Source organism: Heterodontus francisci, chromosome 27 (assembly GCF_036365525.1).
Source record: "Heterodontus francisci isolate sHetFra1 chromosome 27, sHetFra1.hap1, whole genome shotgun sequence".
Taxonomy (NCBI): Eukaryota; Metazoa; Chordata; class Chondrichthyes; order Heterodontiformes; family Heterodontidae; genus Heterodontus; species Heterodontus francisci.
In genome coordinates this window covers 46,946,917-46,959,016 of record NC_090397.1, presented here as the reverse complement: position 1 = coordinate 46,959,016, position 12,100 = coordinate 46,946,917, and the positions used below count along the sequence as shown (strand labels likewise).

Below are 12,100 nucleotides of genomic sequence, written 5' to 3'. Positions count from 1 at the left end.
TCTACTGAATCCATGTAAAGGTAACACCTTGAGAAATCTTCATAATTTAATGTATAGTTCTGATTGTTTGGATATTTCTTCTAAGGAAGACTTGGCTTCTGGTAGGATTAATTTAATTGACACTATCAACTGTGAAAACTTTATCTTGCTCTTATATTTGAGGATGCTATTTTGGTATTCCAGTAGCAAACAGCAGATGAAATGAAATGAAACCAAGCAGGTGTACCTTGTCTTTATTGTGATATTTATTCATTGTAGTTACTTATTGAAACTTTAAGTTTCGCATTTCTTGTCTCTAGTTGCTTTCCTGGGAAGGCAATGCTTTTGCCATGGTGTGACATCGTTGTCTGGTGCAGGGAGTTTGTATCCAGAGGTGGGGCACATCCACTTCTGTAATGCTTACGTTAACAAATATGTGCAAGAGACCTTTACCCTGCACTGATCCTGGACTTTTATCTGTGTGGCATGTGGAGGAGTTTGCATTTGAAAATTGAAAAATAAAGGATACCAGATGTTCATTTTTGAAGAATTCTTAAGAATATGCAAGAATGTATTCAGTCTCATTTTGTGCTTTTGTTCTCAGAAAAAACATATGTTCCATCAGTCAGTTGAGTCGACTATTCAAATAAACTGTTACTGAAAATCATTTGATCATGTAAAATCGTCTGTCGCTGGTATATGATGTGAACATAACTAAAGAGGTAGCAAGCAGTGGCAAATGGAATTTAATCCTGAGAAGTGTGAGGTGATGCATTTTGGAAGGACTAACAAGGCAAGGGAATACACAATGGATGGTAGGACTCTAGGAAGTACAGAGGGACCTTGGTGTACATGTCCATAGATCACTGAAGGCAGCAGCACAGGTAAATAAGGTGGTTAGGAAGGCATATGGGATACTTGCCTTTATTAGCCGAGAAATAGAATGTAAGAGCAGGGAGGTTATGATGGAGCTGTTTAAGCCGCTAGTTAAGCCACAGCCTGAGTACTGTGTACAGTTCTGGTCGCCACACTATAGGAAGTAAAGGCCTGCTCAGGTTGGGGAAAAGAACCCGACCTGAACCCGAGCCTGACCCGGCCTGACGCCGACTCAACCCAACCATCCCTTTACTTACCTTCCTGACACCGAACCTGCTCACTGCGCAGACTCCGTTTTGTCTCGGACTCCCAGCTCAGGTAAGTTTTTTTTTTTAATACTTAACAGCAGAGCACTTACTTTGTGTGTCTGGCCCGACCCGAGCTGAGCCCGAAAGCTGGACCTGGAAGAGGGGCCTGACCCGAACCTGAACCCGACACGTCGTTGGGTCCCGTCGGCTTCGGGTTGGGTAGCAGGCCTTTAATGGGAAGGATGTGATTGCACTGGAGATGGTGCAGAGTAGATTCACCAGGTTGTTGCCTGGGCTGGAGCATTTCAGCTATGAAGAGAGACTGGATAGGCTAGGGTTGTTTTCCTTAGAGCAGAGAAGGCTGAGGGGTGACCTGATTGAGGTATACAAAATTATGATGGGCATTGAAAAGATAGATAGGAAAAAAACTTTTTCCCTTAGTGGAGGTGTCAATAACCAGGGGGCATAGATTTAAGGTACGGGGCAGGAGGTTTAGAGGGGATTTGAGGAAAACCTTTTCACCCAGAGGGTGGTTGGAATCTGGAACACACTGCCTGAAGGGGTGGTAGCGGTAGGAACCCTCAACATTTAAGTAGTATTTAGATGTACACTTGAAACGCCATAGCATAAAAGGCTACAGGCCAAGTGCTGGAAAATGGGATTAGAATAGATAGGTACTTGATGGCTGGCACAGACATGATGGACCGAAGGGCCTGTTTCTGTGCTGTATAACTGACTCTATATGACTATGACTAGACTATATGACCCCTCGAGCCTAATCCACCATTCAATACGATCATGGTTGATCTTCTGCCTCACTCCGTTTCCCCACTTGCTCCCTATGTATGTACATAATATATAGCCATGTGTTCCTAAGAAAAAGCGTGACATTCATACAACAGAACAGATAACTTGGTTTTATTCATAAGTGCTACTGTACTTATTAGGTTATGAATATTTATTGTAGTAAAGTGCTGTTTGTTTTCAGCACTAGATTTTGCATCTTCAAGTTCACCGTTGCAGTTACAATTTTGGACAATACTAGACCTTCACTATATCTTTTAGGAAAAGTAATTGCCTTCCTACTGGATTGTTCATTTCATTGCTTGTTTTTCAGGTGGATACCATGCTGTGAAAATAGGGGACCTGTTCAATGCACGATACCATGTAATTAGGAAGCTGGGATGGGGACATTTTTCTACAGTATGGCTGTGCTGGGACATTCAGTAAGTGTTCGAATATTGTTATTTAAATGTTACAGATATTAATTTCATTAGAAACTTTGTAGTAGCCAATGGTTTTCATAATTGCAGTTAAAAGAACTTTCTCCCCCTTTCCGCTCTCTTTTCACAATAGTTCCTTGACTATCCAAGTTCCCAGTCTCGGTCTTTTTCCCTTTTGTCACACACTGTTCCCACCATTATTTCCCACCCGCTATCATCATACTCTTCCTTAAAAGACACCATACCCTCTATCCTCCCAATCTGTGCTCTTTCTATAAAGCAATTGAGCGTATAGTTACCACTGAAGTGCGTGCTTGTTTCTCACCAAGCCCAAGAATGGGGACTGTTCTGGTTAAAGTCACAGATGACTTCCTGTTTGACTGGCCAAAACTCAAAATCCCTTCTTATCATTCTTGATGCCTGCTCTTAACGCTGATTACTTTCATTTTCATTTGCCCTCTCTCTGCCATAATCCACTGCTGTTCTGTGGTTTCGCTCCTAATTGCTACAGTGTTTATTGACGACGACTCTAACATTTTTTTTCCTGTGCCTGAATAATTACCTCTAGTGTGGTCCATTATTCCATTCTTGGCCCTTTTTTTTCATCACTACATGCCATCATTGCCTGCAAGTGTAGAGTGAGGTTCCACATATATGCCAATTCTATCCTCTGCCATCACCATTAACTTCAGAGCTGTTGCTGTCTGGCTACCAACATCAAATCTCAAACTATGCAGGCTGTGTCATTTCCTGCAGAAATTCCCGCACGCATCATACCCTGCCAGGTGTCAGCCTAAGATCAATGGTAGCACTTTCACCTCTGCCAGAAGGAAGTGGGCTCAAGCCCCACTTCGGTAACTTGAGTATATATGGGCTAACATTTCAGTGCAATACTGAGAGTGCTGCATTTTCAGAGGTGTCACTTTTCAGATCAGCTTTTGAACCAAGTTCATATCTGCATTGGGCTTAAAAAATAAACCACAGCATTTTTCACTGAAGAGTGGGGGAGTCCTCATGGTGTCTTGGCCAGCATTTATCCATCAACTGACACCACCAGAAACACATTATCTCATCATTTATGTCATGTTTGTGATACTTTGTTATATAAAAAAAATGTTTGTGATACTTTATTCTACACTTCAAAAGTACTTAATTAGCTGTGAAACAATTTAGGAGATCCTGCGGCCACAAAAGGCACAAAATAAATGCGAGTTCTTTTTCTTGGTGTAGCTCTACTGTTTTTCGTAACCCTATTACGTCAATTTCAAGATCCATGTCTTTGTTTCCAAATCCTTTTGTGGCATCTTCCACACTCTAGAGTCATAGGCCGGAATTTTATGCCGCCCCAGCGGGTCGGGTGGGGGGCGACGTAAAATTGAGCGGCAGGCTCCGGGAGGCCTTTCCGTACCCTGGGGGGAGGGGCCTGGCAATCAGGTACAGGGTGCCCGACTGAGGGCCGCCCCCGCCTCTCAACCCAACCCCAGGATCCAAGACACCTCACTCCCCCCAAACGACCACCCTAGCCTCACCAGGACATGACCAATTCCCCTGGTGAGGCTGCCCAAACTTACCTTCTGTCCCGGTTCCATTGCGTCCTCCTCAGTCGGCTGGGCTGCAGTCTCAGCAATGGCCACCACTCCTGGTGGCGCTGCTGAGACTAAGAGCTGCTGGCCTGGTGATTGGCCAGCAACTCACTGAGGCGGGACCTCCTTCCTCAAGTGGGTGGAAGTCCCGCCTCGGGCCAATTGAAGCCTGGGGGTCCGTAAAATACGGGACGGATCCCCAGGCTGGGTGGGAGCGGGATCGGCACAGACATTTACGTCTGAGTCCGACTCCCGTTCGCCCAGGGTAAAATTCCGGCCATAGAGTCGTACAGCATAGTAACAGGCCCTTTGGCCCACCGCATCCATGCCGACCATAATGCCTATCTATCTAATCCCACCTGCCTGCATTAATTCCATATCCCTCTATGCCTTGCTCATTCAAGTACCTGTCCAGATGCCTCTTAAATGTTGCTACTGTTCCTGCCTCCACCACCTCCTCTGGCAGTTCATTCCAGATACCCACTATTCTTTGTGTGAAAAATTTACCCCTTTGGTCCCTTTTAAACCTCCTCCCTCTCACCTTAAATCTATGCCCTCTAGTTTTACTCACCCTTTTACCATTTTGGAAATCTTCTCCAGCAGTTCATTCAACTGACACCAGATTATAATTCCATACTCCCTCTGCTCCACCAATGGAAATTGATCCATCAGGCATTATGTTCGTCCCACTGGAATTCTCATGCAAAAACAATTTGCCTTGATACTTGGATGTTAGGACCAAATATGCATTTTAAGTGGCCAATTTTTGTTTTGAGCTTCTTGATTTTCATTAAATGGGACCTTAAATCCCATCCCAGACTGGTGGGATGCAAGGCTTCTTTGTTTGGATCCTGCGTGAAATGAGTTGCAACAGTCTTTTTAAAAAAAAGTATTTAAACTGGCGACTGGTGTAGACTCACCTGCTCTTCTGTGAAAAATGCCGTGGGATTTTTTTGTATAACCAGAGCAATTGTGAACTTGGTTTAAGAACAAACCCAGCAACTACAGGCCAATCAGGGTAGAAATTGCAGAGGTACTGGCCATACTCTTCCAATTCTCAGATATGGGAGTGGTGGTGAGGACTGGAGAATTGCAAAGTTATGCCCTTGTTCAAAAAAGGGTATAAGGATAAACCCAGCAACTGCAGGCCAGTCAGTTTAACCTTGGTGATGGGAAAGCTTTTAGAAATGATAATCCGGGACAAAATTAACCTTCACTTGGACTAGTGTAGATTAATTAAGGAAAGCTAGCACAGATTTGTTAAAGGCAAATCATGTTTAGTTAAATTGATTGAGCCTCTTTGACAAAGTTAACAGAGAGGGCTGATGAGGGTAATGCAGTTGATGTGTATGTGGACATTCAAAAGGCGTTTGAAGTTGAAGCCCATGGAATAAAAGGGACAGTGGCAGCATGGATACAAAGTTGGCTGAGTGACAGGGAACAGAGAGTAGTGGTGAATGGTTGCTTTTCAGACTGGAGGAAAGTATAAAATAGGGTTCCCCAGAGTTTAGTACCAGACCCCCGGCTTCCCCATTTGTAATGCAGGAAATTCTTTTATGTGATTCGCATTATAAAAATGAAAGTTGTTGCTGCTTTCATTTTCATTTTGACTTTTGCAATAAGAATTGTCTATTCCTGAGATTGTCCTTTTTAATTTCAGCTCTTTTTCTCTCTAACTGTAGTGTATTCGCACATAAATAACATGTTAAGGTTGCAAGTAGTATATATGAAGTATTTAACTCTCAAAGCACAAGACATATCTCTCCCCATCTCTGTTTGATGCTGCTGAATAATTTAACAACATTTTACTAATGCCATCTTTCCATAAGAGAGCAGACTATATGTCCTTCATATCCCATGGGTAAATTTAGCAATCTAATAGGGAAATTCATCACAACAGACTCCATACTTTTATAGTCAGTCTTTTTTTTTCCTCATTACTGACATTTCGCAATGCACACTGCTTCAGCAATTGAGGGAAAACTTACATTTGTATTTGACGCAGAAGTTGCATATAGCCCCAGTCTAGTAAAAATATTCCTTCATTTAATCAAAGGCTACCAGCAAGCTGAAACTGGAAATCAAAAAACAATTCCTAGTCTTTTTGCAACCCAGATTGTTGTCCAGGTTTATGGTTGTATGAAACATGAGATATATTTTGAAGTTAACTTTCAAATCTGGTTTGCCATTTACCAGGCATACTGAGCAAGTGGAAGCAGAGTACTGTAGAAGTTTATACATTTTGATGTGTATAGATTCTTATATTTGCGTATCTTAAATGTCATTTTGTAGTTAGAATTCCATTATTTGATTTCGATGAACATTTGTTTTAGAAGGGATTGAAGTTAATATGGTTAAGTGCAAACAGAAATAATCAAATACTTAATTGAATAATATTCCTGCCTTGCTGGAACCATGGTAGTATCTTTTGTGGAATGTTATTGTCATTTGGAGTATCACATTCTTGTCTTTTTGTTTAACTAAGCTTGAGTCTCTGGGAAAGGTTTTACATTTGTGTCATTTTGGTCCTTTTGTCTGTTGGCTTTCAGCTGTCACATTACATAATTTGGAAATGTCCAGGATTTTTGAAATGGTAAATGATCTGTTCGATGGAGCTAGCTTAATGAAGCAAATGACCTTCTCTCGTCTATCTTTTTATGCCTTTCTAATATTTAGATTATAAACGGCAAATCGTGATATTTTATGGAAACTTTAAAATAGCCTTATTACAGTAATATGTACCAAAGTAAATTTTAGATTAAACAATTTAACATTTCACGTGCTCACTGTTAGCCCTTTTTCACTCTGTTCTGTTTCTTTTATTTCACTCCTTGATTTGTTCGGCTCTATTCTAAATATTGCCGCTTTTTTGCTATTTCTTTCAAGTTTGAAACCTTTATCTGCCTTTCTACAACAGTCATCTATTTTGGAAGTGGTTGTAACTTTAAAAACTGTTTTCTTCAAATAAAAAGGTTGGTTTTCCATCTGTTGAAAAGATTACTTTTGAAAGATTAATATGAATCCATCAAAGATGCGACAAGTCAAGTTTCTCTCAAAACCACAACCAATGTTTGGCTACAGTCAAGGTTTTTTTATTTTCACACTAACTCAATGCCGTCTAAAATAGTAAGCTTGCCTTCAGTGCTCAGAGGTTTTTCTTTTCTAAAAAAAAAAAATTTGAATCCATCTCATCTCTACTGTCTTGTACATCCAATATGAAAAATGCTTTTTTATGTTGATTTCATGTACACTTCAGTGAAGAAGTAGTTCTTCATTTTATATCTATTCATGTGCAATACATTAAATGTCTTGCGTAATTCCTGTCCATAAACTTTACTTCCCATTTCATGATTTACTACTAACATTTTGATGTCAACATTTATAATGGTGAACTCGGTAGGAATATTTCAGGATGAGAAAGAAATCGTATGTCAACATTTCATCACATTTGAAACCAAAATGAACTAATAAAATCACTCAAAATACTGTTTCAAAGATATTTTGCCCACAACTTTTTGTCAGTAACTGAAATTTCCGATGTCCACGATAAGGTTTTAAATAAAATACAAATTACCTTTTTCAAAAATAGCATGATAACATTTACTCTTTGAATTGTTTTCAGTGACTTTTAATGCCTGACTTGAATGCTTTTGTTAGTACAAGGCCTTAAGCCTGTCGTAAAAGCCCAGGCTTCACATGGGTTTTTTATTTACCTCAGCAATTCGTGTAAGCTTCCAACTACATTTTTGCATTCTGAAAATGTGTATTTTGCTAATTCCCCAGTATGCAATCTGTGGATCAACATGTGTTGATGCAGAAAAGTTATTTCTTCATCCTGTGAGGATTTGAAAAGTCTTTTCTTGTTTTTCTTCCCAAAAATAGCAATAATTAAAAACCAATAAAGCAAATCTTTGAAACAAAATGTAGATAAAGTTCTTAAAGCTTTATTTCAGGCAGATCTTGCATTTATTTAAATTTAACAACTGCTGCTTTTCTACTATTTACAGACAGACAGTGCCTGTGATTTCTTTGATAGGAAACAAAACCAACGGAATGTTTGGTGAGAATTTTCTTTTTTAGATGCTGTTGATTCCAGTTGAAAATTCAATTTAAAAAGAAAGAAATTCCACCTATCTCAGGAAATAAAGAAGGGCAATAAATGAGACCTTGCTAGCATCACCCACAGCTCAAGAGTAAACTTTAGTCTGCCCTTTTTGTTGCCCAGCCATGGGCCCCTCTTGCTCACAGCTGAAAACTTTCTCTTCCTCTAGTGGCCCTTGCTCTGTTGCAGTTTTTCTACCTTCAAAGGTACCATTAACCATTAAAGATTGTGCTTATAAACTTAAATTTGTGCCTGCAAAATACTTAGTATTTTCTGCGAACTCATGTTTCCTGCTGAAGTTAAAAATTTGTGGCCATTTGAGTTAAAGTTGTTCTTGCAAAAAAAAAAGTTTGTACCTATTTATTCTCTGCACTCCTTTACTTACTTCATTTCATATCTCCCATCAGTGCCAGCACTGTCCAAGGTTTCTCTGGCCTGACTGCTTTAAGCCCTAATCACACTCAAATTTTAATTGGCCCACACAAGATTTGTGCCTATTGATTAAATTTGTGCCTCCCTTCAGCTCTGCTTGAATTGGAATAGCCTCCCCTAGTCTTTAACGCTGTTCCTTTTGGCCCCACTGTTTTATTTACAAAGTTATTTCAAATCATTCCCTCCAGCCTTGCTCCTTTTATTACTGTATATCGAATAGGTCTGAACGATCCTTCTGATCCAGTCTGTTCTTTTACTTGCCAATTCCTGCTGCTGGGAATACTGTTTCCTCTTAAAAATGTATTTACCATTTAGCCCGCTGCTTGGAGCGCCGTTGATGTATCATTGGTACTGAAATGAATGTGTCTGGCTTCAGTGACCTGGTCCCTCCAGCTCCATTCCTTCATTTGTAAATTTTAATTGGCTTTCACCAAAGCTGAATAATCTTTATGCCTTTATGCCATTTACTTTTCAAATGCAGATCTGGCACCTCCAACTTAAGATGTTTATTAGTTTATATTTTCTCAATACCTGTCAATTTTAACACTGTTCTATACTTAAATAGTTCACAAACATAATGAATAATGAAGTCGGTCAAGAGGCTTTACAAAGTAGTGGGCAGGGAACTCCGGCTCCAAACAGAAAGCCGGAGAAGAGCTTGTCAGGTGACCAAAACCAAGATTGAAGAGCTTGGTTTGCAAAGATTTTTGAAGATTGAGATATATTGGTGGGCGGGGGGGGGGGGGGCGGGGCGGGTATCTAGATAGTAGATCCATGATGGCTAAAGGCTCTGCAAATGTTGGAGTGGAGAGAGGGAGAAGGGCATATGATACTCCAAAGTTTAAAAATGGAGGGTGTGAACTGGGTTGTAGGGCTGGCTGGTATAGTATAGATAGGATGGACTAAGACCATGAAAGAATTTGTAAGACGATAATGAGAATTTTGAAATCATTGCATTCGAAGATGGGTGAGCTAGTGGAGCTTGAGGAAGGCAGGTGATTGGTGAGCAGAATTCATTTTAGGATAGAATGAAGGCAGTGGAGTTCAGAATGAAGTAGAATTGGTGTCGGGTGGAGTTCAAGAAGCTGGTGGGGAGAACATTGAAGAAATCGAACCTGGAGGTGACAAGTCTGGCTGAGGATTTTGGACCGACAGTATGTAGAGTTTGAAGCTCAGGAAACCAAAACTGTACTATTGGGTTCAGTCTGGTGAGCAGACATGAAGGGGGATAACATTGAAAACTGGGATGTGGTGCTTTTTTTGAGAACCAAAATGGAATGGTTTTGGCTTGCCATTGTTTAGTTTGAGGCAATTTTGTTTCAGCCACAAATTGTTTCAGTGTTCGTTTGACAAGCCGAGAGTGGAGGCACAGAGTTAAAGATGAATGTCAGTGGCATGCAAAGAAAAGCTGACCGAATGCTTGCAGATTATGTCTCCAAGTGATAGCGTGTATATAAGGAGTAACAGAAGCTCTCGGTTGAAACTTTGGGTCATGCTGAACGTAATTTTGCAGGCATGGAAGGAGAAGCTACTGCACTTGCTATCTTGAGAATAAGAAAGAAATGATCAAAAGGACATGCGGTGCAGGTGCATTGTGGAGGAAAGGCAGTTGAGTGATCAACAATATTGAAAGCTGTAGGGAAATCAAAAAAGAATAACATGCTAAGGTCGCAGCCACAATAGATATCATTACTGACTTTGAACAGGGCAGAAAATGCTGTGGATGTGAAGCCTGGAGAATTGCACAGATGAAAATTTATCTCTAGCATTTGCCATAAAGAATGAAATTGTAATAAATATTTCAATTATTAAGAAAAGGAATCAGAAGAGTCTAGCAATAACATTGGCTTTGGTCTCTTTAATTGCGCCATGGAATATCCTGTTTGGTTACAATTACAAAAAGAAAAATAACTTTTTTTTCTGGGTTGCTAGCATCATAGTTGTCAGCTTCATTTTAGGGTCAATAAGCACTGTGTCTTCAGTGATTAACCTGGAACACCGTGGTGGTGGGGGGGTGGGTAGGTTGGGTGGCGGTGTGCTTTAAAGAGCCTTGGCTATCAAGGTTTTTTTTAAATTAGCCAATTTTCTGACTCAATGTTTAGTAATTTGGCTGATGAGCTGACATGGAGGCGCACCATCTAGGAAAAGCAGGAGAAGATGATTGATCATATCAAAAGCTGCATGGAGATTGAGGAAAGATAACACTGGAGTCAATTATATAAGCTATCATTGGTGACTTTGACCTGAGCTGGCTAAATGTTCTGAACAAGATGAAAGCTGAACTGGTGATTTTCAAACCGAGAAAGGTTGGCATAGATTTGGGTGGCAATGACACATTTGAGGACCTTAAAGACAAAGAGGGGATAGAACTGGATTGGCAATTGGACATGAAACAAAATTTGAGGGTGGTCTTGTTAAATGGGGACTACCTCACCTTTTTAAGGTGAAGGAAACAAGGTAGTTTACACCTGCACATTGAATCAAGGACAAGGTAATGGATTTCAATGGATCGCAAAGGTGATCGGGACTGGAGGGTGAGATGGAAGCAGCTGGAGAGAATTCTGCAGCGGAAGTGGAGGATTCTGATGCAGCTATATGTGACAAGGGGACAGTAAAGGCTTGCTCGGGTCCGCAAATGAAACCCAACCCGGCACGAGTCCTTCCATTTTTTTCCCGTGCCTGGCCCGACCCGACCATCAGTTCACCTACCTTCCGTTTTTCACTTTGTTCCTTACCTGCACAAGCTTAAAGTAACTGTAATAAAACCACCTTTAAAGTCCAAAAAGTAAATTAACATTAAATTCACTCACCTGAGGTGGTGATAGTGTATCCGACCCGACCCAACCCGAGCCTGAATGCCAGACCTGGAAGTGCAACCTGAACCGATCTGAACCCAACACATGTTGTCGGGTCCCTTTGGGTTTGGGTTGGGTAGCAGGCCTTTATGGGACATTAGATGGCTGAGCTATTGAGTAGAAATAGCTTAATTTTGGAACTACTAGAGGTTGTAGATAATAGGAGTATGAACCATTGTACAGTTGAAGACATGAACTTCAATATTTTGGATGAGTTGAAGCTTATGGGAGGTTGGTGCTAGTTCATAGTTGTGAAGACGTGTGTTGAGATGTTGAAAGTGTTGGACTGGGTAAGATAGAATGTTGTGGAAGTGGAAGGCACTGAGTGGATGTGGGGGGAGGAGGTTGACTTAAGTGTAGAGCAGTATGCCAAAGTTCTGCACATCTTGACTTAGCTTGAGGTGACCGCCAAGGAAGTTGAAGTCAGTTACTTAGGAGCTGGCAGAAACCAAAAAGAACGGCATGTTGACATTAAGCTAGAGAACGTTTTGACTCATCCACATTTTAATTTTGGATAGGCAATTGCTTATTATAGCAACAGCCTTTGGAGTGGAGCTGGGTGTTGTCAACATCTATGTAAAAGCTGATTCCATGCTTCTAAATAGCATCGTCAAGGGCTCATGACAAAGAGGAGGGGAGAAAGAATGGAATCTTAAGGTAATGCTGAGATGCGAGCAGAGGAGGAGATACCATTGAGCGTGAAGCAGTGGCTGCACTATTAAGTTATGAAAAGAAACCGGCAAGAGCAGTGCCATGGACGTGGACAGCATGGGAGAGAGGCTGGAGGAAGTTGGATTGATCA

The 12,100-nt window shown here is 40.9% G+C and overlaps 1 protein-coding gene across 5 annotated transcripts in view; it reads left to right on the top strand.

Moving 5' to 3' along the window:
- The window catches only part of LOC137384792 (SRSF protein kinase 2-like), a 328,433-nt gene that overhangs the window by 157,150 nt on the left and 159,183 nt on the right, over positions 1-12,100 (top strand). For all 5 annotated transcript variants that reach the window (XM_068059274.1, XM_068059278.1, XM_068059276.1 and 2 more), the window contains one exon: positions 2,221-2,329. In XM_068059274.1, coding sequence (XP_067915375.1) covers positions 2,221-2,329 — 109 coding nt within the window. The remainder of the gene's footprint in view (positions 1-2,220; positions 2,330-12,100) is intronic.